The sequence below is a fragment of the Malaclemys terrapin genome, chromosome 2, assembly GCF_027887155.1.
Source record: "Malaclemys terrapin pileata isolate rMalTer1 chromosome 2, rMalTer1.hap1, whole genome shotgun sequence".
NCBI lineage: Eukaryota > Metazoa > Chordata > Testudines > Emydidae > Malaclemys > Malaclemys terrapin.
This window is the reverse complement of record NC_071506.1, coordinates 142,725,486-142,752,794: the sequence shown is the minus strand read 5'-3', so window position 1 is coordinate 142,752,794 and position 27,309 is coordinate 142,725,486. Positions and strand designations below refer to the sequence as shown.

At 59.9% G+C, this 27,309-nt stretch overlaps 1 protein-coding gene across 1 annotated transcript; it reads right to left on the bottom strand.

Moving 5' to 3' along the window:
• Window positions 1-9,779: 9,779 nt before the first annotated feature.
• On the bottom strand, window positions 9,780-17,062 carry SH2D6 (SH2 domain containing 6). Its single transcript, XM_054020191.1, has 14 exons — window positions 17,049-17,062; window positions 16,574-16,694; window positions 16,391-16,443; window positions 15,721-15,802; window positions 15,125-15,238; window positions 14,408-14,436; window positions 13,584-13,635; window positions 13,379-13,454; window positions 13,032-13,062; window positions 12,835-12,859; window positions 12,289-12,338; window positions 11,844-11,927; window positions 11,320-11,478; window positions 9,780-11,064 (listed from the first exon to the last, which is right to left on the bottom strand). Exons 2-14 carry the CDS (start codon window positions 16,656-16,658, stop codon window positions 10,948-10,950), a joined length of 957 nt encoding a protein of 318 aa, XP_053876166.1. The 5' UTR covers window positions 16,659-16,694; window positions 17,049-17,062; the 3' UTR covers window positions 9,780-10,947.
• Window positions 17,063-27,309: the final 10,247 nt, after the last annotated feature.

Sequence of the window (27,309 nt, the reverse complement as noted above, 5' to 3'; positions counted from 1 at the left end):
AAATAAACCTTCTGCTTTACTGGCTGGCTGAGAGTCGCAGTGAATCTCGGGAAGAGGGGTGCAGGGCCCTAACTCCCCCACAATCCGCAACAGAGCTTTCAACCTACACAGAGATGAAGGGACTTGCCCAGGGTCCACCAGTGGGTCGGTGGCAGAACCAGGAATAGATGCCAGCTCTCCTGATCCCACTCCAGTGGCCTGGCCTGAACTCCGCTCTGAATGCGGGGTGGGGGTGGAGTGTGACTGTGTCTGGCTCTGGATTCCTGGCCCTCAGTCCGATAGACTCCAGCCCTGGGCCTCCGAGGCCTTTCTGTCTGTGGTCGTTATTCAGGCTAATGGGTTCTCTGTTGATTGAGATGTGCAGGGGAAGCGAGGCTGCCTCTGGTAGCTCCCAGAGCCCCTTGCAACATGCTGACCATCTTCTAACCATCCGGAAGCCTCTTTGGGACCAGAAAGCAGCCAGCAGCCTGTTTTGAACTGGACAAATCCCACCCAGTACACAGCGAAGGCCCCAGGATCCCCTATTGAGCGGGTTTAAGTGGGGTCTCAGCTTTTTTCTGGCCTTCTGCCCAGAGGATTTCAGCCCTGGTGTTTGCTTTCCCTTTGCTCACAGGGTGCTGTGGGAATGGATCAGACCAGGGGCCCATCGAGCTTGGTATCTGGTCTCTGGCACTAGCCCATCCCAGCTGAGTCAGAGAAAGGAGTAGGAAATCTCCATGGAGCCAGGCTTCCCCCCAGTGTCCAGCACCCATAGAGAGGGCTGGAAAAGCTGGTGGAGCAGGGAATGACGTACGGTTAGGGGTCAGGCCTTCCTGGCCTAGTGCAAACCTGTGCAGAGGTTCCCCGTGTCTATGATAACAGACGGATCAATACGTAGCAGTGTGGGGGCAGAGCACGGGACAGGACAGCCGGAGATGTAGATTCACATCCCATCTCTGCCACAGACCAGACTGGGACTCGGGAGATCTGGGTCTGTTTCTGTCATTGCTGTGCTGGGTGACCTCAGGCAAGACCTGTCCCTGCTCTGTGCCTCAGTTTCCTCATCTATAGAGGGGGACTAATGACAATGATCCACCTTTGCTCCCTAGGAGGGAGATGGCAGCTCCTGGGCTATGTATACACAATGAATAATCCAAAATTAGGATTTGTTTTGCTGTGGAAATCCCCAGCAGCACCTGAAAAGCATGTCAGCCCGCTCCACCCCCTCTCCCCCCAAGGCTGGCATTCCCGGAGTGCGTGGTGCTGGCGTCATGAGGGCCCTAGCAAGTCCTGACGCTGGGGGGGGAGGGCGAGGTATTGTGCAATCCATCCTGCCCCGGTGTGGAATGCAGGTGTCCAGGAGCCGAGGCGCACGGCTCAGCTGGTATTGATAGAGCTGGGTGGGGGCTAAGCGGGGTGCAGCCTCACCCGGCAGCCCAATCCGGAGTGTTCTTGCCTGCCGGGGAATGGGTGTGGGACAGCTCATAATATTGGTTATCTGAGCCCCAGAGCCCAGGGCTTATTGGGGCTGGTTATTACGAGAGGGGCATGGACAGAACTCCGGAGCCAACCCCAGTGGGAGCTAGTGAATGTCTCTGCCCCATGATGAGCTGGGCCAGAACCCTGCCCCCACCCCGGCAAGGCCGCGGTGCAGCTCAAGCATTCTCACTGGCTAGAGCAGCAACGGCCAGTGCCCCTGCTCATGCTCCAGGGTCACGGGAGTGAGCCTGGCAGAGTCTGACCCAGGAGCACCCCCCTAGGGGTAAACAGCCTGGGGCAGGGAGCCCTGGGGGGTGGGTTAACACCTGCCACGCTGGGCTGGGCTGGGCTGCTGGGCATTTATTGGGATCAAGGGGGCAGGAGCCCAGCGCATCGGCTGATCCCCGTGCTCTCCCTCTCTCTGTCCCAGCTGGTAGCCCCTGTTGCCCTGGTCTCTGTGGCAGTTAGTTTAGGCTCCAAATTTGGGCTGGTAACCAAAGGGGCTTTCCCAGCCATGCGATCCTCCGAACCCTGGCCTGAGCTTTCCCACTGGGCTGGGCTGGGCTGGGCAGGCCCCACCCCAGGCCCACCCCTGCACTGACCCCTGGGGCAGGACTGGAGAGTGAAACTGACCAGCCTCTGTGAAATGCTCCTTCTGCCTCTGCTCTCCCTGAAACTGGTGCAAATCAGGGGGTGGGGGGCAGTGGAGTTTCACGGGTGCAAAGTGGGGAGAAAAGAGAATCAGGGCACAGTGTCCTGGCTCCCATGAGAATGGCCCCGCAGCTGAGCTCCGCCCCCCTGCCCCAAGCTCCGGGGCTCATCTCCTGTCAACTCCTGCTCTTTCCCACCCCAGCTCGCTGCTGCTTAGAAGGCAGGAGTCCTAATGTGCCAGACATTATCCTCCCCGCATCCCTGGAGCTCCTCTGCCTGTTTCCCTGCTGCCCTGCACCTTGTGCAGCCGTCAGCTTCAATCCACACCCGCCCCCTTGCCCTGTCCCACTCGCTCCCTTCCCTTCCTTCCCATTTAGCTGATCTCCTCCTAGCTAATCCCCCCACCCCCTCACATCCTGTTTGCTGCCATCCCTTGTTCCCGCTGCCCTACCCCAGCCTCCCCCCGCTGCAGCTGTTTGGTCGGTTTAGAGCCAGCTCTCAGGGCTCTAAACTGTGGGCACCGCTCTGGAGTCGTGCAGTGCCTGGCACAAGGGGGCCCTGTGATTGGCTGGCCCCAGACTCTGCTGTTGTGGGTAAGAATGATACGTAGGTCTAAAACACCAGCAGATCAGGACAGGATTGCATGTTTGGGCCCAGGATGGAGGATCAGGCCCTTGGGGTCTAGCCCCCTTCAGCAGGTCCCTTTGGGTCACTGGTACCTGAGGGCACCTCGCAACCCCCCTGCTGAGTGGGTCACAGGGTGTGCAGCCCAGGGGTTACTGCAGGGCAGGACGTGGGCCTTCCCCAAACACAGGTGCTCCATTTGTAGAGAGTGCTGGAAAGTCGTTCGGAGCATTACATAATCCTGGCTCAGGTTCCTCGTGGGGATCTGCCGGCAGGTTGGGCAGGCGGGCGCTTGCCCTGGCGGCTGTGGGTGTGTGAGGATTTGTTCTCAGCTGTTGTTCTCCCCAGAGACAATGAGGAGCTCATTGGCCCAAGGATCTAGGTGTGTTTGTTGTTCAACATCCCCTGCTTGCTGCCCAGCTGCCTCTCACCTGCCTGAGCTGCCTCATGGGGCGGCCAGCGTGGCCTGACATTCCAGCCAGGGCACATTATCTCGGGAGAGCAGGGAACAGGCAGGGAAAGACGGCCGCAGTTTGCATCATCCTGGGCTCCCAGCGATGTGGAGCCTGGGTGGGGACCTGCGCTTGGGGGGGGGGGGGGGGGTGGAGACCATGTGGGAAGCTGTGTGGGTGCTTAAGCCTCGTATCTGCAAAACGTGGCTAGAAAGCGCAGGTGCCAGAACAAGCTTTTCTGTCCCTGCCGGCTGCATGGCCACTCCTGGGCTCTGTTCCTGGCTCAGATGCTGACTTCCCCGCTCCGTGCCTCAGTTTCCCCAGGGACGATGACCCTGACCCACTTTGTGATGGGAGGTTGTGAGACTCAATGCTCCAGTGTTTGCAAAGTGCTTTGAGATCCCCGGGCCAAAGGATGGGCGGAGGGTGACCAGGGCATGTTTGGCTCCCGGCATCCCTGGGGCCTGTGTGGGAGGCAGGAGCCACCTGGGTGAAATCCAGCCATGCAGTGAAGCTCAAGGCCAGCTCGCCACATGGAAGGCCTGAGTGACACTGAAACTTCAGATCTACCCAGCTCCATGGCTCAGGGCGTGGGTTCTCCAGCGCTTCAGAGCCATAGTCTAGACAGGGCCTAAGAGTTGCCAGCTGATCCCAGCCATTGTTCGGTTTAATCCCGTAGCCCCGAACATGGCAGGTGGCTGAGAAGGTGCCTGGGGAGCGGGTGTGGGGCTGGGAACATCACTGCTCTCAGATCCTGGCCTTCTCACCCCAAACTCCAGGAGCAATTTTAACTGGAGCCAGCGACGGTAAAGGGGCCTCATTCTGATCTCGCTCAAGCCGGAGTCAATCCAGAGTTACTCTCCTGAAGCAGGGCAAGTGAAGCAAGATCAGGCCCAATGGGAGCTGGGATACCTCCCAGATGCATTTCAGCTCCCTGCCCCACTAAGGTCTCTGAGAGCAGGTGCAGCCGGCTCTGTCCCTGGGAAGCTGCCCTCGCTATGTGATATCTCAGCTGCCCAGAGCAGACACCTGCCAGGGAGAGAAGGGGGGACACACCCCCTGCCATGCAGCTCCTGATAGGGAGGGAAGGCCAGTGTCTGTCTGCACCCTGGCTGGATATGGGAGTGAATGTGCGTCAGGGGCTGTGTGCGGCAGGGGGATCCCTCTGACGGTGCTTGGGACCTGCTGCCAAACAGAGGCTGTGACCTTTCTGGGGAAGGTCCTGGTGAGCTGATACTCACCCTCTCTGATCCCTTGTCTCCCCATGCCTGGGGCATGGGGGGAGGGAGCAGGGCCGTGGCGGGAGAGTGGAACAGTCTGTCGCCCTAGGGTTCTGGCCCATGTTTCCTGGCTGGGTGGTTTCAGGTCTTTGTGCATCAGTGAGAAGGATCAGAGCAAGGCCCAGGCACCAGGACGCACCAGGGATCGGCAAGGCCCAGGCACCAGGTCACACGAGGGACTGGCCAAGGCCCAGGCACCAAAGAAGACACACCTGAGCCCCTAGGACTCAAGTGGGAGGCATGTGGTACATGGACCTTGTGACTCTCACCCAGGCTGCTTAGCTCGGCTGTAACAGAGAATCTGTTGAGGGCTAGTGACCAATTCGTGGACATCTATGGTGGAAGCCCACTTCCTTCCTTCACACCTGGCCACGGGGCACGTGGCAGCAGCAGGAAAAGAACCCAGAACCCCCTTGCTTCCACGAGAAGGAAGGAGAATCATTACCAGCTCTCTGCAGTATGGGGCCTAGGACACACGTTGCCGCACACGACATTTGCTGTGTCACAGCAAAGCGCTGGCTGTTTGGGGGGACAGACGCTGACTGCTGATTGTCCGGAGGGAGGCGGTCACACGTTAAGTGGAGGCTCTGTGTGTCATATGGCAACAGGTGTGAGGGGCCTGGCCCAGCCCCACCACCTTCCTTTCCAGTCGGCTCAGCGGAATGCAAGCTGGAAGGCCTTGCCTTGCAAGGCTGCTGAAAAGGGGCTATTCTAGGCCGGCAGCCATGCCCTGCACCTGACCCCGGCAGCTGTGGCGTGTGGGAAAGATCCTTCCTAGTCAGTCCTGGGAGAAGGGGCTAAAAATAGGACGACTGTGGGAGCCAGAGTTCCGGAGCCAGTGGGATGCAGGGCCCTGGAGCTGTGGCCGGAGCTCAGGCGCCAGATCCTCAGCTGGTGCCAATCAGTTCCGTCGAACCGGATCTGCCACAGCGGCTCAGAAATCCACGCGGCCGGCCCAGCAAGCCCAGGCCTGGGGCCTGACCCTGCTTCTTGTTTCTTATGGGCCCTGGGGCCAAGAACAATCACAGCACAGGGCCCCCAGCCACACCCCCGACCCACCCCCTATGGCCCTGGGGAGCAGGGAATAGCCCCAGTGCAGGGCCCCCGGCCACACCCCCAACCCACCCCATATGGCCCTGGGGGGCCGAGAACAATCACAGTGCGGGGTCCCCAGCCATGCCCCTGACCCACCCCCTGTAGCCCTGGGGGGCAGGGAATAGCCCCAGTGCAGGGTCCCCGGCCACACCCCCAACCCACCCCGTATGGGACCAGGGTCCGAGAACAATCGCAGTGCAGGGCCCCCGCCTACGCCCCTGGTCCACACTGGGAACAGGACCCTTCCTCCAGCTCTGCACCGGCCAGGGAGGCCCCCGCCCAGAGGCTGCTCCCCCCCGGCTCGCTGCAGGCAGGTGCTGGGCGATCGCCTCACAGTTTGCTGCTCCGTGTGCCGGGCGAGGGACCAAACCAGCCGGGAGCTGATGCAACCTGCCCCTGCGATTGGCCTGTTTGGTTCCTGCCTGGCATGGCTCCCAGCCCCGCTCTGTTTGCATTTCCAGGAGCACCTGGGGCAGTGCCAGGCCCAGCACAGGAAAGCGGCTGGGAGGGCTAGTGGTTAGAGCAGGGAACTGGGGCAGCCGGACGCTGGGATTCGGCTCCTATTTCTGCCGCTGTCACCCCGTACCTCAGTTTCCCCATCTGCGATAGGAGGCCAATGACACCCTCCGTGTGAGGAGCTTGGTGATGGGAGGGACGAGGGGCTGTGGGGGGAGCCGGGCCTGCTAGTGGGCGCAGGACTCGCCGCACTCAGGCACCTTGGCCTCTGTGATGGCAATGGGCCGGGAAAGCCACAGCTGAGCTGTGGGGGGAGGGGAACGGAGGCTCTGGTCTGAGGGACCGTCCCCCCCAGGCTTATCCAGTGCTGCGCTCCTGCGGGAAGCTGGCGAGGGATGGACAGCCCCAGGCACAGAGCAGGGGCAGCACCAAGGCCAGCTCCCCACACTGCCCTCTGCCAATGTTCCCCAACCCAGCCCTGCTCTGCTGCTGCAGCTGGCAACAGGGGGCCAGTTAGTGCCTACGGGCCGGAGCTGAGAACGGGCAAACTTCCCTCCTCCCCCACGGTGGCCAGAGCTCCTCCATTCCATCATTCATGGCGGTTCCTCTCATCCCCCGCACTGGGCAGCGGTAAGGAGCCCCCAGAATCCTCTGCTCCTGCCCTGGCACTACCTGGGTTATATCCCAGAATCCTCTGCTCCCTGCCCTGACTGTGATGGGTTTAGTCACAAAGACCCCCTTGGGACTGTCACCTGACGTGCTGAATTTAACTCTGCGCCCATTTTCCCTGGCAGCTTGGGACTCCAGAACCCTGTCTTGTTGAGCCAGACATGCTAGCCTGCTACAACACAGACCCCGGGTCTGAACCACACCCCCAAAGCTGAAGACTTAAGTGAAAACGGCTCAGCAAGTCACCTGTCTCCAGCACCCAGACACCCAGCTCCCAATGGGATCTAAATCTGATTTACTCTGTATAAAGCTTATACAGGGTAAACTCATAAATTGTCTGCCCTCTATAACACTGATAGAGAGATATGCACAGCTGTTTGCTCCCCCACATATTAATCACTTATTCTGGGTTAATTAATAAACAAAAGTGATTTTATTAAGTATTAAAAGTAGGATTTAAGTGGTTTCAAATAATAACAGACAGAACAAAGTAAGTTACCAAGCAAAATAAAACAAAACAGGCAAGTCTAAGCCTAATACATTAAGAGCCTGATTACAAATAAAATCTCACCCTCAGAGATGCCCCAATAAGCTTCTTTCACAAACCTGACTCCTTCCTAGTCTGGGCCCAATCCTTTCCCCTGGTACAGTCCTTGTTAGTTCAAGCCCAGGTTGTAACTAGGGGATTTTTCTCATGACTAGCCCTCAGGTATGCAGTGGAGGCTTGCAGGTAAACAGAGCCATTTACAGTCAATCGTCCTAGTTAATGGGAGCCATCAAGGTTTCAAACCACCATTAATGGCCCACACTTGCAATAGGACCAGAGAGTTATATTTCATATTTCTAGTTTCAGATACAAGAATTATACATTCATATGAATAGGATGACCACACTCAGTAGATTATAAGCTTTGTAATGATACCTTACAAGAGACCTTTTGCATGAAGCATATTCCAGTTACATTATATTCACACTCAGCATATTTCCATAAAACATATGGAGTGCAATGTCATGCCTGCACTGACACCGCCTGGGTTATATCCCAGAATCCTCTGCTCCCTGCCCTGGCCCTGCCTGGGTTATATCCCGGGCTCCTCTGCTCCCTGCCCTGGAACTGCCCGGGTTATATCCCAGAATCCTCTCTGTGCCGCGCTCCCGGCCCCAGCAGTGGGTGATAGATCTCACTCCCAGCCTCCAGCCCCTCCATGGCTGTGGCCAGAGGTAAAAGTAAGTCAGTCCAGTGTACCAGCAAGAGCCAGTACACCGTGCCAGACCGAACTGGCTTCCCCACGCTGGCGATTTAAAGGGCCCAGGGCTCCCTGCAGCAGCCATAGCCCTGGGCCCTTTAAATTGCCTCCCGAGCCCTGCTGCCAGAGCCCCAGGGTAGCAGCGGCAGGGCTCTGGGGGTGATTTAAAGGGCCCAGGTATCTAAAGACCCCGCCTCTTCCAGTTGAGGCCACGCCCCCTGCTCAGTAAGCCCTTTAAGTTACTTTCACCCCTGGCTGTGGCTTGTCCCTGGCCTGACCACCCAGCAGGTCCCACTTTGGCCCCGTGCGCCAGCTCCCAGGGGGGCTCCCCGGGGCAGGGCAGGGCAGAGACATGGCACTAATGCCTGGGCCTCCCCACCAGCTTGACAGTGGCCCTAGGTGTCATGGGGCACACTGCCCTGGTGTGAGCACAGTCTGGGCACGGTCTTTAGCTGGCAGCTGGACAGTCCCCGTGAATAGGGTAGGGGGGACAGAGAGCTGGGGGACAGCTAAAGTGTGGGGTGCATGTGAACAATTGCACTGCATGTGAACAATGGCTGCGTGTGCACACGTGTGAACAGTCCGTGTGTGTGTGTGAGACAGAGAGAACAGTTGCAGGGGTGCATGGACAGTGTTGCTGTGGGGGTGTGACGAGTCGCAGGGGTGCATGGACAGTGTTGCTGTGGGGGTGTGACCAGTTGCAGGGGTGCATGGACAGTGTTGCTGTGGGGGTGCGACCAGTCACAGGGGTGCATGGACAGTGTTGCTGTGGGGGTGAACAATCGCAGGGGTGTATGGACAGTGTCGCTGTGGGGTGTGAACAGTCGCAGGGGTGTATGGACAGTGTCGCTGTGGGGTGTGAACAGTCGCAGGGTAGGTGTGTTCAATGCTCATCCTACCCTATTGGCCTGGGCGCGTCCTGGAGGGGAAAGGCCCTGGAACTCCTGGCACGGTTTGTCTCCGCCAACGCTCAGCCCCGGCCAGGCTCCGGCTGGCCCCCATGGCACGTGCTTGGCTCGGCTGCAGCCCCCAGTCAGGGGCCTGGCGGGTTTCCCTGCCCCTCACCCCCGGGGGGATGGGCTGCTCAGGCCATAGGGCCCGCCCCTGCCTGCCCCCTTCGAGCCAAGTGATTTCCACGTGCTGCACAGCCAGCCGGGGAGGGGGGCATGCGCCAGTGCCCCCACATGCAGCCACCTCTGGGGAGGGTGTACAAACCGACTCCACTCCACCGACATGCAGCCAGTAGGGGATGTTTTCCCACACCGTCTGCACTGCCCCCAGTGTGGTGCTAGGGGGCAGGTGCTGCCAGGGGCCAGAGGCTGACGCAGGAGGCGGGGGGTGCAGAGAGGACCTGGGGGCGCTGCTGCCCCCCAGTCATTGCAGGGTCCCCGGCTCAGCCCAAGGTGAGAGGAAGGCCCCCAAGGCAGCGGGTCCCCCGGGCTCCCCCAGAGCTGGCCGGCGCCTGCCAGGGGGCCCTGCCTCGCTGCATCTCCCTGCCCCAGGCTCTAGGGGCCTTGCGCAGCAGCGAGAAGCCTGGCGGGTACCATGCGGGCTGGGGTGGGACAGGGCCTCCGCTAACGCCCCCAGGAAAGATGAGGGGGCAGGGAATGGGCTCTGGGGCAGGGGGAAATGCTGGATCCAGAGGCAGGGCCCGGGGGCTCTCTGTGGCAAGGGGAAGGAGCTGTGGCCAGGGACACCCAGCTCCTGGATGCCGAGGACCCCTGGTGGTTTGTGTGGGCATTGCGTGGGGCTGCCCCACTCCAGCCCCCTTGGGGTCCCAGCCCCTCTCCTGCCGGCCACAAGCCCAGGAACGGGGGGGGGGGGGGGGGGGAGGGCGCGCGCTGGCCATGAGTCCAGGAATTCGGGGGGGCAGGTGCATTGTCTGCAGCGAAGGGGCTGCTGCAACCCCCACCCCCCTTGTAGCTCATCACGGACTCTAGTGATTGGGGCCCCGATGGGTCAATGAGCGGGGGGGGGGGGAGGGGCTCCCTCTGGCCAGCCCTGACTGCCCCCTACTGAGCCCCCCACTCCGCTCCCTGCAGGTCTCCCCTCCACAACCTGCCTGGGCCCAACTCTCCTGGGCTTTCTGACCTCACCTGCCCCCGCAGGAGCCAAAGGGCTGGATCAAGGGTCCTCTGTCAGTGCCCACGGCCCAGCTCCCCGGCGCTCAGCCCCGCCTGGAGCATCCGGCCATAGCCCCATCTGCAACCCACTGGACACCCAGTGGCAGAGCAGGCTTGGGGGTCTCAGGCCGGCAGGGGCCAACAGTCAGGCCTGTGTCCTTCAATCGTGGGGCTAAGGCCTGGAGGTCCAAAGGGGGCCCATGGTGCTGGGCACGGCCTGGACCCCTGGAGAATGAGCTCAGGGCCCTGTTGTGCTGGGCGCTGCGCAGCCACAGACCACGACTCGGGCTTGGAGCGGTCTGTGGGCGGGGCTAACTAGACAATGCTGGAAAGGGAAACTGAGGCACCGAGAGGGGAAGTGGCAGGAATCGAACCCGCTGCCTCCTGGGTCACAGCCCAGCACCTGATGCAGCTAGTCTCCCCCTCCCCCACACTTGTCTGGATTAGCTGTTGGGGCGAGGCCAAGGCCGGGGAGTCCCAGCACAGAGCGGAAAGCTCTGGAAAGGTCCCAGCCCGCGACCCAGAGGGGTTCCAGGAGGCGGCCCCAGGCGCATCCCCCTGGTTACTGACACGGGCGAGCCCTGCGGGCTTGGAGATCCCACAGTGAGCAAAAGGCCAAGTGAGGCCCAGAGCAACCCAAAGGCTCTGAAAGCCCCACCCCAACAGGGGCCCCCCCAGAGGGGAAAGCAGGAGTCGCCACAGCAGGAAGGGGGGAGCTCCCAGCCCCCCAAGCCCTGTCCCCTGCGGGGGCTGCATGGCCCAGCACGGGGGACTCCTGCAGCGCTGGCGCCCCCTGCTGTCCGCCACAAAGCGGCCAGTGCAGAGAGCCTCGCGTCCCACACGGCAGAGCTGGGGGGTGGCCGCAGCTGGGCCCCCAGCCTGTCCCCAGCCCTCAGGGCTTGACGGGGAAGAGCAGGCAGGTGTGCGCCCTGGAGGCGGAGCTGCCCTCGATCAGCACCAGGGGGTGCTCACGGTAGTGCTGGATGATGCCGGCCACGCTGTCGAACCGCTGGGGGAGAAAAGGGGAGATGGCAGCAGAGAGCGGCTGGGAGCAGCGGGACCAGCCCAACCCTCCCCGGGGCATCGTTCCCAGGGCTGGGTGTGCCCTGCTGAGTCCCACTCGCTCCCAGCTGTCCATGGAGCACCCTGGCCTGGGCCCCCAGGCTGAGCGAGCAGCAGGGGCGACCAGCAGCTTTCCCGGGGGTCCCCCCATTCCCAGGGCTCCCAGGGGAGATGCCCGCCCCCCGCCCTCCCGGGCACCCACCTCCTCGCGGCTCTTCCCGTCCTTGCCCAGCGCGTACTGGCGGCTGCTCTCCACGTAGCGGATGGGGATGTTGTAGACGTGGCCCTTGTACAGCACGGCCAAGGTGAATGGCTGGTTCCAGCCCTGCCCTGAACTCTGTCGCACCATGAACGCGCTGTCCTGGGGCAGAGGGGGGCTGCTCAGCACTGGTGGGCACCCGGCCTGGCATGGGAGAGGCTGCCAGGCCTGCCCAGACCCCACCTGCCACAGAACCACGACAGGGTCCCTACAGCCCCAGGGACGGGCTCTGGGCCCAGCCTTTCCTCTCTGTCCCCCCACCCCGACCCCATGGGACAGCTGGGGACTAACCCGCTCACAGTCACAGCGTCAGCAGCAGAGCTGGGAGAGAACCCAGGAGTCCTGGCTCCCAGCCCCCCCCAACCACTCGGCCCCGCTCCCCTCCCCGAGCTGGGAGAGAACCCAGGAGTCCTGGCTCCCAGTGTCAGGCCCTGCTCTCGCCCTCGCCTGGCAGGTGCAGCTGGTACCTTATTGACCCCCTGCAGGATGCTCTCCGCCAGGTGCCGGTCGCAGCTCCCCGCGTACCAGGCCTGGTCCTGCATGCCAGGATCCTGGGGAGCACAGGAGAGATATGAGAGCAGCTGGGGGTGGGGGGGGTCAGAATCCCTCCCCCCCATCCAAGGGGCCTGGCCTGGTATCCTCCCCCATGGCAACACTGGGCACTCTCAAGGTGAATCTTCCCAGAATGCACCTGGCTGCCTGTGTGGTGGGGTGGGGCTGGGGGGTGAAGCAGGGACCACCATGGTGAGGGTGAGGAATGGAGAGTTCTCACACCTCTGCTCTGTCCCCCCCCTTATATCTGCCCCCCCGGGACGAGCCCCTCCCAGAGGCTGTGCTGGCTACTCTGGAAGGAAGGTGCCACCCCTCCCGCCCCCCAGGCACAGCGAGCCCACGGGCAGGGCAGGCGCTTACCTCCACCAGGGAGCCACTGCCCCTGGGCCAGGCTGGGGCTTTGCTCGAGGCTGAAAGAGGCAGGACACCGAGGGGTTAAGAGGAGACAAGGCAGATGTCCAGCGGGGCCATGGGCCAGAGGGGAGCTCTCTCAGCTGGCAGCAGTAGCAGGTCCTTTATCCCCCACAGGCCCAGCCCCGGGAGGGCACCATAGTCACCGACACTCAGGCAGGACGTAGGGAGATCACAGGCCTGACCCCCACCAGCTCCCAGCCTCACCCTCACTCCCTGACCCTCCACCAGCTCCAGTGGCCTGGCAGGGGTCTTTCCCGTTCAGTCCCTCAGCTCGCTTGCACCTTCCCAGCACCGAGGGACCCCAAACAGGCCACACCCAAATGGGGAGAGACCACAGGTGCCTCTGCCCAGGGCCATGATAACAGGGGCTGCGGGTCAGGAGTGAGGGGCACCAGCAGAGCTGGGAGTGGGAGGGAGTCCATGGGCCAGAGGGATAACAGGGGCTGCGGGTCGGGAGTGAGGGGCATCAGCAGAGTTTTGTGGGGCACTCACCTTCGGGGGAGGAATCAGCCAGGCTCTGCAAAGAGAGAGCAGAAGGCACCTTCAATGCAGTGGGGGAGGAGCTATCCCTGCCCCCCAGCCCCTCCCCATCCCATTCACCCCACCCCAGGTTCCACCTCCACAACACCCCAGCCCCCCTCCCTCCCACAATCCCCAGTCCCGGTCCCTCCCCCAGCCCCTGCACTCACCTGGTGGGCCCCAGGCAGGGCGATCTTTGGCCTGTTGGAGAGACCAGGAGCATCAGGGTCATGCACCGCAATTTGCACCCAGAGCTTGGCCCGCATTTGGGCCATGATACAGGCAGCTCCAGGGCTCAAGTGGGGGAACCTGCTTCAGCAGGCAGGGGCAGCTGGGCCAGGCAGGAACAGGGGAGGGCCAGGAGACGGATCCCCCAGCCCTGGGTGGGAACGGGGCAGGGCCGGGAGCCGGATCCCTGCGCCTCTGGAATGGACGGGTGGGCAGGCGCTTGGGGTCCCTGACCTGCTCCCCGGGGCTTGGCTGGGGGCCAGGCTGGCCCTGCGCGGGGGGCACTCACTTGGACAGCTTTGGGGGCTTTGGCGGGGGCACCTGGCCGAGCGGGGGCATCAGGGCGCGAGTCATCCTGCAGGGAGCTGGAAGGAAGCAGACAAGCGTCAGGTGGGGCGGGGGCCCCGGCTTAGTGCCTGGGTGTCAGGAGTCCCAGCCGGAGCAGGGTCTTGGGCCCCCAGGGGGCTGGAGCAGGGGAGGAGGCAGGAACTCACGTGGGCTCGACGGCTCACACACCAGGTAAATCTGCTCCTCTGGGGGTCCCTCCTGGGGAGGGGAAGAGACACCCCGAATCACTGGGGGGGTGGGGCCCAAAGCCCCGGCCCCCAACCAGCCAGACACCTGCTGGGTGCCCCACACCCATGGTCCGCAGCGGGTCAAGCCACGGGCAGGGCCACAGGAACACTCTCCCCTCCCGCCATGGATGTAGGGCCTTGTTGCTGAAACTAGGGCCAGGGAGGGAAGGAGAGGGGGGTCTAGTGGTTAGAGCAGGGGCCTGGGAGCCAGGACTCCTGGACTCTATTGCCGGCTCCGCTGCTGACTCCCTGAGTGGCGTTCCTGCCTCTCTCCATGCCTCAGTTTCCCCATCAGTGGCATGAGGAGGCAGAACTGACTCGCCGGGTGCAGGGGCGGTGGGTCAGTTGGTGTCGCCCGGAGCTGGCTGGAGATCAGGGAGGTGAGTGTAGATACATGACCCAGCCCCCGGCCGTCTCTGCACCCCTGCCACACTGGACCCTGCTCCCATGCACAGGGAATCCCCATCAGCTGTCAGCAGCACAGGGGCTCTGATACACGTGGAGCAGCTCTGACTCCACCCAGCAGAGGGCAGTAGGGTGCACAGGGGGCAGGCTCTCTGCAGCCCCCCATAGCTGGACGTGCTTCCAGAGGGATCATCTAGGCGGGTGAAGGCAGGGAGTGCCCTGCGGCCCCCGTCCCACCACCCTCCGGGACAGGGTGTATAGGGGGCAGGGAGCGCCCTGGGGTCCCTGTCCCAGCACCTACCGGGAAGGGGGTGTATGTGGGGGGGAGGCTCTGGTACCTTGTCGTCCCACGAGGTCGGGCCGGGATCTGTGGGTGCAGGAACAAGGTGAAGTGAGCAGCAGAGGCTAATTCCTCCCCAAGCCAGCCCCCTCCCCATCCCCACTGAAAGGAGGGGGGTCACCACTGGAGTCCGGGGGGGTGGAGGGTGGCTGAGACACGAATCCATGTGACTGGACCTGCACCTCCCTGACCTGCTACCTCACACCCCCCAGGGTGGGGCACGCCCATGGGGACAGGCCTGGGGGGGGGGGTAGAGATTGGGGGGGAGGGGGACAGGCTGGGGCGGGGCAGAGATTGGAGGGGGGACAGGCTGGGGGCAGGGATTGGGGGGGAGGGAGACAAGCCGGGGGCAGAGATTGGGGGGGATGGGGACAGGCTGGGGGGGGCACAGATTGTGGGGGATGGGGACAGGCCGGGGGCAGAGATTGGAGGGGGGGACAGGCCGGGGGCAGAGATTGGGGGCAGATGGGGAACTGGAATGGGGCTATGGAGTGGGCAGAATCATCCGGAGCCCGAGCAGGACTGAGGAGAACAGAAGGACCCCATTTGGGGGCCCCCAGGAAAGGCCCCAGGGGGTTGTGAGGAGCCCCCCGCCAGTCCCCAGGGACAAGCCCCCCCCAGCTGCTCCAGTCCTCCCCCAGAAACTCCCCCCACCTCCCAACCCCTCCCGCCCCTGCAGTGCCCAGCCCCCAGGAGGGTAGGACACCCCACATACCCCGGGGTGCAGCGGGGCCGGCAGGCGTCGGCGGGGGCCTCGGAACGGGGATGGGCAGGGAGACCCAGCGACTGCCGGGAGCTGGGGGGAGCTTTGCCCGGGTTCTGTCCTGACCTGTAAGGGAAGGAAGCGGCTCAGCTCCGGGTGCCAGGGGCCAGCCGGGGCGAGAGGCCGCGTGGCCAAGCTGGGCATGTGGGGAGCCCAAGGGGCCCCAGGGACCGCAGCAAGGCCCAGCCCCAGAGACTCAGCCCCCAGGACGCTGCCCCCCCATATCCCCCATGGGCCCAACACAGCTCCCTAGCACCTCCGCCCGCCCAGTCACCACGGTAACTGCAACCATCGGCAAGCCCACCCGTCACCACAGCGATCACTGCCCCGGGCAAGGAGATCCCCTCCCCCACGGGGCGGGGGCAAGCGGGGACCCCAAAAGTGGAGAGGGAGCCAGGCCGCCCCAGCCCTGTGGCCAAAGCCAGCCTGCATGGGCCCAGGGAGGCTCCAAGCGCCTCTTCCAGGCTCCCAGGCTGGGGGGACTCGGTGTCTGTGGGGAAGGGGGTCACTCCACAAAGCAACCCCCCCTGCCTCCCCCAGCCCCTCACCTTTTCCGCAGGCCAGGCCCTGAGGCATCTCCTCTCCATTGCCAGCGTCTGTGCCAGGCACCAGGCTGAGCTTTGACAGGAACTGTGGGTTACAACGGGCTGGTTACCAGCCAGCCAGGCTCCCCATGGTCTCCAACCCCCACCCCACCCCACCCCCTGAGTAACTCCTGGGCCCAACCCCTAAGTCCCCAGCTTCGGAGACCGGCTGCGTGGGGAAATGGTGGGCTATGGAGGCTCTCTGGGCTCTCCTGGAATGTAGCTGGCCACACGGCACCATGTCATCACGTCCACTGAGGGTGCTGGGGGAGAGGGATTCGGGGTGCACGGGGCACAGTGTGGGGGCGGGATTGGGGATGCAAAGGGCACGGTGTTGGGGGAGGGGAATTGGAGGTGTAGGGGGCTCGGTGTTGGGGGTGGGATTGGGGGTGCAGGGGGCTCAGGGCTGGGGGAGGGGGATTGGGGTGCAGGGGTCTCTGTGTGGGGTGCGGGATTGGGGGTGCAGGGGCTCGGTGTTGGGAGAGAGGGAGAGGGTGCAGGGGGCTCAGTGTGGGGTGTGGTATTGGGGGTACAGGGGGCTGGGTGTGGGATTGTGGGTGAAGGGGAATCGGTGTTGGGGGCACAGGATTGGGGATGCAGGGGCCATGGTGTGGGCTTCAGGCGGCTCACTCACCTTGGCCGGCAGGAGGGCGAAGGGCTCCGAGCAGCGCCGGGCAGTGGCGTGATCTGGAGGCAGGGACAGGGTGAGATGGGCCCTGGGGGCCTCACTGCCCCCAACCTTCCAACCCCCCCCAACTCTGCCCCTCCCCACTCCCCTCCCCCATTGCCAGCCTCCCATTCTCCTGCCCCCCGTTACCTAGGTAGGTGCCGTCTGTGTCCTCCTGCCTCTTGGCTGGAGCCACCTTCCAGGCTTGGCTCTCACAGGGGGGCGCCTCGTACATGTCACCCTCCTCGGACTCCTCCGCCACACTGGGGCTCTGGGGAATGGGACGGGGGCAGGTGGGTGCTGCCCTGGGGCGGGGGAAGGGGGCAAAGCAATGGCTGGGATGCAGTGGGTCGGGGTGAGAGGTTGCATGAGGGGTTCAGTGGGTGGAGCTGTGGCTAGGTGGGGGCAGGGTGCATAGGGTGGGGTGGGGCAGGGAGCAGTGTGGGGTCAGGGTGGGGGGATGCAGTGGGTGGGGCTGTGACTAGGTAGGGTAGGGGAGAAGTGGGTGGGGTGGGGAGCAATGGGCGGGGCTATGGCTATGGGGTGCAGCCCGTGGGGCGGGGCAGGAAGCAGTGGGTGGGGCTGTCGCTGGGTGGGGGCGGGGCTGTGGCTGGGCCATACTTACCGCATGCTCCCAGCTCTCTGTAACACACACGGCGCTGTCAGTGGCTCTGCCCAGTCAGCTATGGACCTGCCCCACCCCTCAAGCCTCCCTCCGTGACACTCTGTACCCTGCAGGAGCACCTGGAACCCCATATTCACTGTTGTGATGTGAGGGCCTTGTGAGGCATCATTTAAAAAGCCTCGATCTGTTGAACATTAGCATCCTGTTGAAGTGCGTGTACTCGCATTGTATTGCTCTGTGTGTTACTGAAATACCTTGTGAGGTGGGGAGAGGCCCACAGCTGACCTGAACAACCATCACCGGCCAGACAGGCGTTGCAGGCCCATCAAGAACAATCCCCTCTCCCAGAGGCTCCTCAGAGAGAGCAGGTACCTATGGGGGCTGCCTGACCCCAGGTCACAGCTGCTAGAAAGATCCTGGCTGGATGAAAGTGTCAAAGAGGTCTCTCCCCTCCCCCATCTCATCAGCTGGAAGATCGTCTGGAGGACAAAGACTTTGAACTGGGGAGATGGGGCCCAGGCTGAAAGGGAATCCAGCCTGTGTATTGAGAACTGTGAGTAGCCTGTAACATCTGTTAGGACGAGAGGCTGCTTGATTCTAATCCTGCTTAGTTTGCAGAATTTAGACTGCAAATTTATTTGTATTTCTTATGGTATTCACCAGATGGTGAAATTGCAGAACTATTAACTGTAGTTTCAAGTATCAGAGGGGTAGCTGTGTTAGTCTGTGTCATAACTATAAAGGGAAGGGTAACAACCCTCCTGTGTACAATAGTATAAAATCCCCCCTGGCTAGAGGCACCAAAATCCTTTTACCTGTAAAGGGTTAAGAAGCTCAGGTAACCTGGCTGACACCTGACCCAAAGGACCAATAAGGGGACAAGATACTTTCAAATCTTGGGGGGAGGCTTTTGTTTGTGCTCTTTGTTTTGGTGGGTGTTTGCTCTTGGGACAAAGAGGGACCGGACATCAATCCATGCTCTCCAAATCTCTCTGAACAAGTCTCTCATATTTCAAACTTGTAAGTAACAGCCAGGCAAGGCGTATTAGTTTATCTTTGTTTTTCTCAACTTGTAAATGTTCCTTTGCTAGAGGGAGGTTTATCCCTGTTTTGCTGTAACTTTGAAACTAAGGCTAGAGGGGGTTCCTCTGGCTCTTTGAATCTGATTACCCTGTGCCGTTATTTTCCATCCTGATTTTACAGAGATGGTTTTTACCTTTTCAATAAAATCCTTCTTTTAAGAACCTGACTGATTTTTCCATTGTCCAAAGACCCAGGGGTTTGGGTCTTTGATCCCTTTGTACCAATTGGTTAGGATATTATTCCCAAGCCTCCCCAGGAAAGGGGGTATAAGGGCTTGGGGGAAGAGGAACTCCAAGTGGTCCTTTCCCTGTTTCTTGTTAAATCACTTGGTGGTGGCAGCGTACCAGGTTTTAACCTAAGCTGGTAGAAATAAGCTTAGGGGGCTTTAATGCGGGTCCCCACTTCTGTACCCTAGAGTTCAGAGTGGGGAAGGAACCCTGACAGTCTGGATCTGTAAAAAGTGACGAAGAGTCCTGTGGCACCTTATAGACTAATGGACGTATTGGAGCATAAGCTTTCGTGGGTGAATGCCCACTTCGTCAGACACATGTAGTGGAAATTTCCAGAGGCAGGTATAAATATGCAGGCAAGAATCAGTCTAGAGATAACGAGGTCAGTTCAATCAAGGAGGATGAGGCCCTCTTCTAGCAGTTGAGGTGTGAAGACCAAGGGAGGAGAAACTGCTTCTGTAGTTGGATAGCCATTCACAGTTTTTGTTTAATCCTGAGCTGATAGTGTCAAATTTGCAAATGAACTGAAGCTCAGCAGTTTCTCTTTGAAGTCTAGTCCTGAAGTATTTTGCTACAGGATGGCTACCTTTAAATCTGCTATTGTGTGTCCAGGGAGGTTGAAGTGTTCTCCTACAGGTTTTTGTATATTGACATTCCTAATATCTGACTTGTGTCCATTTATCCTTTTACATAGGGACTGTCTGACAAAGTGGGTATTCACCCACGAAAGCTTATGCTCCAATATGTCTGTTAGTCTAGAAGGTGCCACAGGACTCTTTGTCACTTTTAACTGTAGTTTGTAACCTATCATTTAAATCAGCCAATTTTTAAAAAGGGCTCCAGAGGTGATCCCGGCAATTACAGGCTGGGAAGCCTGACTTCAGTACTGGGCAAACTGGTTGAAACTATAGTAAAGAACAAAATTGTCAGACACGTCAATGAACATATTGGGGAAAAGTCAACATGGTTTTTGTAGAGGGAAATCATACCTCACCAATCTACTAGAATTCTTTGAGGGGGTCAACAAGCATGTGGACAAGGGGGACCCAGTGGATATATCAGAGGGGTAGCCATGTTAGTCTGAATCTGTAAAAAGCAACAGAGGGTCCTGTGGCACCTTTGAGACGAACAGAAGTATTGGGAGCATAAGCTTTCGTGGGTAAGAACCTCACTTCTTCAGATGCAAGAAGTGCATCTGAAGAAGTGAGGTTCTTACCCACGAAAGCTTGTGCTCCCAATACTTCTGTTCGTCTCAAAGGTGCCAGTGGATATAGTGTACTTAGATTTTCAGAAAACCTTTGACAAGGTCCCTCACCAAAGGCTCTTACGCAAAGTAAGCTGTCATGGGATAAGGGGGAAGGTTCTCTCATGGATTGGTAACTGGTTAAAAGATAGGAAATAAAGGATAGGAATAAATGGTTGGTTTTCAGAATGGAGAGAGGTAAATAGTGGTGTCCCCCAGGGGTCTGTTCTGGGACCAGTCCTATTCAATTTATTCATAAATGATCTGGAAAAGGGTAAATAGTGAGGTGGCAAAATCTGTAGATGATACAAAACTACTCAAGCTTGTTAAGTCCAAAGTAGACTGCGAAGAGCTACAAAGGGATCTCGCAAAACTGGTGACTGGGCAACAAACTGGCAGATGAAATTCAATGTTGATAAATGCAAAGTAATGCACATTGGAAAACATCCCAACTATACATACAATATGATGGGGGCTAATTTAGTTACAACTAATCAGGAAAAAGATCTTGGAGTCATCGTGGCTAGTTCTCTGAAGACGTCCACGCAGTGTGCAGCGGCAGTCAAAAAAGCAAACAGGATGTTAGGAATCATTAAAAAGGGGATAGAGAATAAGACGGAGAATATCTTATTGCCCTTATATAAATCCATGGTACACCCACATCTTGAATACTGCATACAGATGTGGTCATCCCATCTCAAAAAAGATATACTGGCATAATCCCAACTATACCTATAAAATGACGGGGTCTAAATTAGCTGTTACCACTCAAGAGAGGGATCTTGGAGTCATTGTGGATAGTTCTCTGAAAACATCCACTCCATGTGCAGCAGCAGTCAAAAAAGCGAACAGAATGTTGGGACTCATTAAGAAAGGGATGGATAATAGGACAGAAAATATCATATTGCCTCTATATAAATCCATGGTACACCCACATCTGGAATACTGCGTGCACATGTGATCACCCCATCTCAAAAAAGATATATTGACAGGGCCGGCTCCAGGCACCAGCCCAGCAAGCAAGTGCTTGGGGCGGCCAACGGAGAGGGGCGGCACGTCAGGCTTTTTGGCGGCAGGTCCCTCGGTCCCTCTCGGAGCGAAGGACCAGCCGCCGAATTGCCGCCGAAGACTGAAGCGGCGGCGGTAGAGCTGATCACAATCATGGCTTTTTTTGTTTTTTGTTTTTTTTCTTCCTGCTTGGGGCAGCAAAAACCCTGGAGCCGGTCCTGTATATTGAAATTGGAAAAGGTTCAGAAAAGGGCAACAAAAATGATTAGGGGTATGAACCGGCTTCCGTATGAGGAGAGATTAATGAGACTGGGACTTCTCAGCTTGGAAAAGAGGCAACTAATAGGGGATATGATAGAGGTCTATAAAATCTGACCAGTGTGGAGAAAGTAAATAGGGAAGTGTTATTTACTCCTCATAACACAAGAACTCGGGGTCACCAAATGAAATTAATAGGCAGCAGGTTTAAAACAAACAAAAGGAAGTATTTCTTCACACAGCGCACCGTCAACCTGTGGAACTCTTTGACAGAGGATGTTGTGAAAGCCATGACTATAACAGGGTTAAAAAAAGAACTAGATAAGTTCATGGAGGATAGGTCCATTAATGGCTATTAACCAGGATGGGCAGGGATGGTGGCCCTACCCTCTGTTTGCCAGAAGATGGGAATGGGTGACGGGATGGATCACGTGATGATTACCTGTTCTGTTCATTCCCTCTGGGGCATCGGGCATTGGCCACTGTCGGCAGACAGGATACTGGGCTAGATAGACATTTGGTCTGACCCAGTCTGGCCGCTCTTATGTTCTAACCAACTCTAATCTCTCTGCCTGCTACTTATAATCCCTCACAATTGATCTTTCTGATAATAAATCAATGTTATATTTCACCGAACACAGTGGGGTTTTGGTTGACTCTGAGCTCAGGTTAACAGGGACTGATGCCTGTTCACTACCCTTTGTCGAAGTGGTGAACTGATGAATGTGTGTGCACTGTCCAAGGGGCCCTTAAGCAGAGGAAGACGGTGCAGTTCTGGGGAGTGAGGCTGGGGGCTGGGTGAGGGGCTGGGGATTCGTGCGAGGCTCAAGGAGCGTGTGGTGTAGCTGGCTGTGGGGCTCCCCATGCTGGCGGTGACACTGATCACGGGCTGGCGTTGCTGTTTGTCACTGGCAAGGCTCTGCGAGGGACAGTCAGGCTGGCGAGCTGGGCGGGGGACTCAGGCTGTTCTGGGGGATCCCGTCACACCCTCCACACAGGGCAGGCTGGGGGAGCAATGCAGTCACCGCAGCACCGGCTTAGCCAGCGGCTGCCACCGACCCCCCAGCTCCTGGGGTTAGGACCATCACTTACCTGGCCGCTTGGGGGGTGGAGGCGGGGTCTGAGGCCTGTGTGGAGGAGACACAACAGGAGCCCCATGAGCCTCCCTGCTCCATCCCTACTGTGCCCACATCAACCCCACCCTGCATAGCCCCCCATGCCCACATCACCCCACTGCCCCACCCCCCAAATTACCCCCACCCTGCATAGCCCCCCATGCCCACAGCACCCCACTTCCCCCTCACGTTACCCCACCCCACATAGCCCCCCCATGCCCACATCACCCCACTGCCCCACCCCCCACATTACCCCCACCCCGCATAGCCCCCCATGCCCACAGCACCCCACTGCCCCCTCACGTTACCCCCACCCCGCATAGCCCCCCATGCCCACATCACCCCACTGCCCCCCCACCCTGCATAGGCCCCCATGCCCACATCACCCACTGCCCCACCCCCCACGTCACCCCCACCCCTCAAAGCCCCCCATGCCCACATCACCCCACTGCCCCACCCCCCACGTCACCTCCACACTGCATAGCCCCCCATGCCCACAGCACCCCACTGCCCCCCGTCACCCCCACCCCACATAGCCCCCCATGTTGACATCACCCCACTGCCCCGCCCCCACATCGCCCCCAACCCACATAGCCCCCATGCCCACATCACCCCACATTACCCCCACCCCGCATAGCCCCCCAAGCCCACATCACTCCACTGCCCCACACCCCATGTCACCCAACCCCACATAGCCCCCCATCACCCCCATGTCGACACCACCCCACTGCCCCGCCTCCCACATCACTCCCACTCCACATAGCCCCCCATGCCCACAGCACCCCACTGCCTCCCCATGTCACCCCACCCCACATAGCCCCCCATGCCCACATCACCCCACTGCCCCACCCCCCACATTACCCCCATCCTGCATAGCCCCTCATGCTCACATCACCCGCTGCCCCACAACCCACATCACCCCCACCCCACATATCCCCCCATTCCCACATCACCCCACTGCCCTGCCCCCATGTCACCCCACCCCCACATAGCCCCCCATGCCCACATCACCCCACTACCTCCCCACATCACCCCCACCCCACATAGCCCCCCATGCCCACATCACCCCACTGCCGCACACGCCACGCCACCCCACTCCGCATAGCCCCTCATGCCCACATCACCCCACTGCCCCCCCACGTCACCCCCACCCCACATAGCCCCCCATGCCCACAGCACCCGACTGCCCCACCCCGCATAGCCCCCCATGCCATCACCCCACTGCCCTGCCTCCCACGTCACCCCCACCCCCGCATAGCCCCCCATGCCCACATCACCCCACTGCCCCACACCCCACAGCACCCCCAACCCGCATAGCCCCCCATTCCCACATCACCCCACTGCCCCACATCCCACGTCACCCCCACTCCTCATAGCCCCCCATGCCCACATCAACCCACTGCCCTGCCCCCCATGTAACCCCACCCCCACATAGTCCCATCACCCATCACCCCCCTCCCCGCCTCCCACATCACCCCCACTCTACATTGCCCCCCATGCCAACAGCACCCCACTGCCCCCCCACGTCACCCCCACTCCACATAGCCCCCATGCCCACATCACCCTACTGCCCCACCCCCCACAATACCCCCACCCCGCATAGCCTCCCATGTCGACATCACCCCCCTGCCCCGCCTCCCATGTCACCCCCACTCCACGTAGCCCCACATGGCCACAGCACCCCACTGCCCCGCCCTCCATATCACCACCACCCCACATAGCCCCCCATGCCCACAGCACCCCACTGCCCCCCCACATCACCCACACCCCACATAGCCCCCCATGTCAAGATCACCCCACTGCCCCGCCTCCCACATCACCCCCACGCCACATAGCCCCCCCATGCCCACATCACCCCACTGCTCCACCGCCCCACCCCCCACATTACCCCCACCCCGCATAGCCCCCCATGCCATCATCCCACTGCCACAACCCCGTCACCCCCACCCCCGCATAGCCCCCCATGCTCACATCACCCCACTGCCCTGCCCCCCCACATCACCCCCACCCCGCATAGCCCCCCATGCCCACATCACCCCACTGCCCCACATGCCACGGCACCCCCACCCCGCGTAGCCCCCCATGCTGACATCACCCCACTGCCCCGCCCCCCACATCACCCCCACCCCGCATAGCTCCCCATGCCCACATCAGCCCCATGCCGACATCACCCCACTACCCTGCCTCCCCACGTCACCCCCACCCCACTTAGCCCCCCATGCCCACAGCACCACACTGCCCCACCCCCCACATCACACCCACCCTGCATAGCCCCCCATGCCATCACCCCACTGCCCCACCCCCCCACGTCACCCTCACCCCCACATAGCCCCCCATGCCCACATCACCCCACTGCCCCATACTCCATGTCACCCCCCCCGCATAGGCCCCCATGCCATCACCTCACTGTCCTGCCCCCACATCACCTCCTGCCTGCATAGCCCCCCATGCCCACACTGCCCCACCCCCCACATCACCCCCACCCATGTATAGCCCCCTCATGCCCACATCACCCCACTGCCCTGCCCCCCCACATCACCCCCACCCCCGCATAGGCCCCTGTGACGTTATTGACATAAATTGTAACCGTTTAGATCATTGTTGCAACCACTGTTATATATTTGCAGCAAATATTGTACAAAGGTTGTCATGTAAGGTGTCTATGGAAAGGTTATGATTTGCTGATTGTGATTATGCTATCTGTATGGGTGTACCATTTTTGTAGTTGACATTACGAATATTGGCTATGTACTTGTATCTCAATGTGTTTTGATTCTAAGTAGCCTCAGTGAAGCATTTGGTCAGCTTCTTGAGAAAGGACTATTCTCAGGGCTAGTCTACACTACCCGCCCAGATCGGCGGGTAGAAATCAATCTCTCGGGGTTCGATTTATTGCGTCTCATCTAGACGGTAAATCAATCCCCGAATCGACGCGCATACTCCCACCTCGTCAGGAGGAGTAAGCGCCGTCGACGGGGGAGCCGCGCGGTCGATTTGCCGCCGTCTTCACAGCAGTGAATAGGATATGTCTGTATCTTAAATCGATCCCTCCCCCTAGTGTAGACCTAGCCTCAGTAAGTGCCCAAACAAGAAACCCTTAACTGATAATGGACTTTGGGAGACGCCAATCCACATCTGAGCTTTCCTGGGAACGGTCAAACTAACATGTAAACAATGGCATCAGCCTGTAAAGAACTGAGTCATGCATGGACATGTGACTTGCCCATGTGACTCCAAACTCCATCTTGCTGCTGTAATTTCCACAGTAAGAATAAAGGGGTGTCCTTCCACATTTCAGAGTAGATAAAAGGCCTTGGAAACCCCTCCATCGTCTTCAATCCTGCTTCTTGCCTCTGGAGGAACCTTGCTACAAACTGAAGTTCTGAACAAAGGACTGAATGACCCATCCCAGCTGGGGATGTATTCCAGAGACTTGATTTGAACCTGCAGTTTATTCTATCACTGCTACAAGCCTGAACCAAGACTTTGCCATTACTGTATGTAATTGATTCCATGTAACCAATTCTAGCTCTCATCTCTATCTTTTTCCTTTTATGAATAAACCTTTAGATTTTAGATTCTAAGGATTGGCAACAGCGTGATTTGTGGGTAAGATATGACTTGTATATTGGCCTGGGTCTGGGTCTTGGTCCTTTGGGATCAAGAGAACCTTTTTTTTTTTTTTCTTTTACTGGGGTATTGGTTTTCATAACCATTCAGCCCCGTAACGAGTGGCACTGGTGGTGATACTGGGAAACTGGAGTGTCTGAGGGAATTGCTGGTGTGATTTGTGGTTGGCCAGTGGGGTGAGACCGAAGTCCTCTCTGTCTGACTGGTTTGGTGCCTTGGTGTGCAAAGGACCCCAGCCTGGGGCTGTAACTGCCCTGCTCTGAGCAATTTGTCCTGAATTGACACTCTCAGAAGTGTCCCACCAAGGGCAGCATCGTTATAGCCCCCCATGCCCATATCACCCCACTGCCCCCCATCATCCCCAGCCCCTCATAGCCCCCCCCAGGCCATCACCCCACTGCCCACCCCCACATAGCTCCTCCAGGCCCACGTCACCCCCTGCCCACACATTTTGCCCGCACCCTCCCTGCCTAGGCTGACCAGACAGTGTGAAAACTCGGGACATTTTCATTTTCAGGGTGGGGTGGGGGGGGAGGGGATAAGACAAAGCCCCCAATATCAGACGTCTGGTCACCCGATCCCAGCCCCCCACGTGCCCGTCCGGCCTCCAGGGACTGATCCCCCGGCAGGGACAGGGATGAGCCCAGAGGGGGCAAAGGGCTGGTGCTCCCTGGGCTGCCCCTCGCCCGGATCAGCTGGGGCTGCTACTCACGGGCTGCGGCTCCTCCCGAAGATGTTCTGCAAGGAAGCCAGAGTGGGGTCAGGGCAGGAGGGGGGCAGTGGGGAGCCTATCCCTGAACCAGCCCCCAGCATCCCCCTCTTCCCTCCCCATGGCACCCCCACTCCCCATGGTGCCCACCACCTGCTACGGCATCCCCTGCTGGATCTAGTAGCCAGCCCTGTCTCCCCTGCCCCCAAGGTGGGACCGGTCAGCCTGGGGGTGAGGCCAGGGCTGCAGGAGGCTCAAGCTGATGTTTATCACTATGGGGAAGCAAAAATGTAATAACAGCTGGGAGCTTTCCCAGGAGAGCCCCAGGGCTGGGCTAGCAGGGGCTGTGGGTCGGGACTGAGGGGCACCGGCAGAGCTGTGGGGGAGTCCAGGGCTGGGCTAGCAGGGGCTGCGGATCGGGAGTGAGGGGCACCGGCAGAGCTGGGGGGGCCCAGGGCTGAGTAGCAGGGGGCTGTGGGTTGGGAGTGAGGGGCACCAGGAGTGAGGGGGGAGCCCAGGGCTGGGCTAGCAGGGGCTGTGGGTCAGGAGTGGGGGGCACCAGCCGAGCTGGGGCTCAGGGATCCCGAAGGTGCTCACACCCCTAAGCCATCCCTGCATGGAGCTGCCCCCCGCAGTCCCTGCTCTCTGACCCCCCCAAATCCCCCAGCGCTCCCTGGACTCACCATGCTGGGAGACGCAGACCAGCCCTGCCAGCCCAGCAGCAGCACGGATGCAAATGGCCCAAAGGGCACAAACCCGCATTGTGCCGGGGATTTGCATGAGCAATGGGAGGGGGGAAAGAGACAGGAAGGAGCAGAATCTGCCCCCCCCCGCCACGAGTCCCTTTCCTCCTTCCCCCTCCCGAGCCCCAGGATCTGGCCGAGGAAGAGGGGGAAGGTGCTGGAGGAGTCTGCGGGGGAGCAAGGGAGGCTGGTTCCTGCTCCCTGATGAGGCTCACGGGGGATCTGATGTCTTGCCAGCTGCC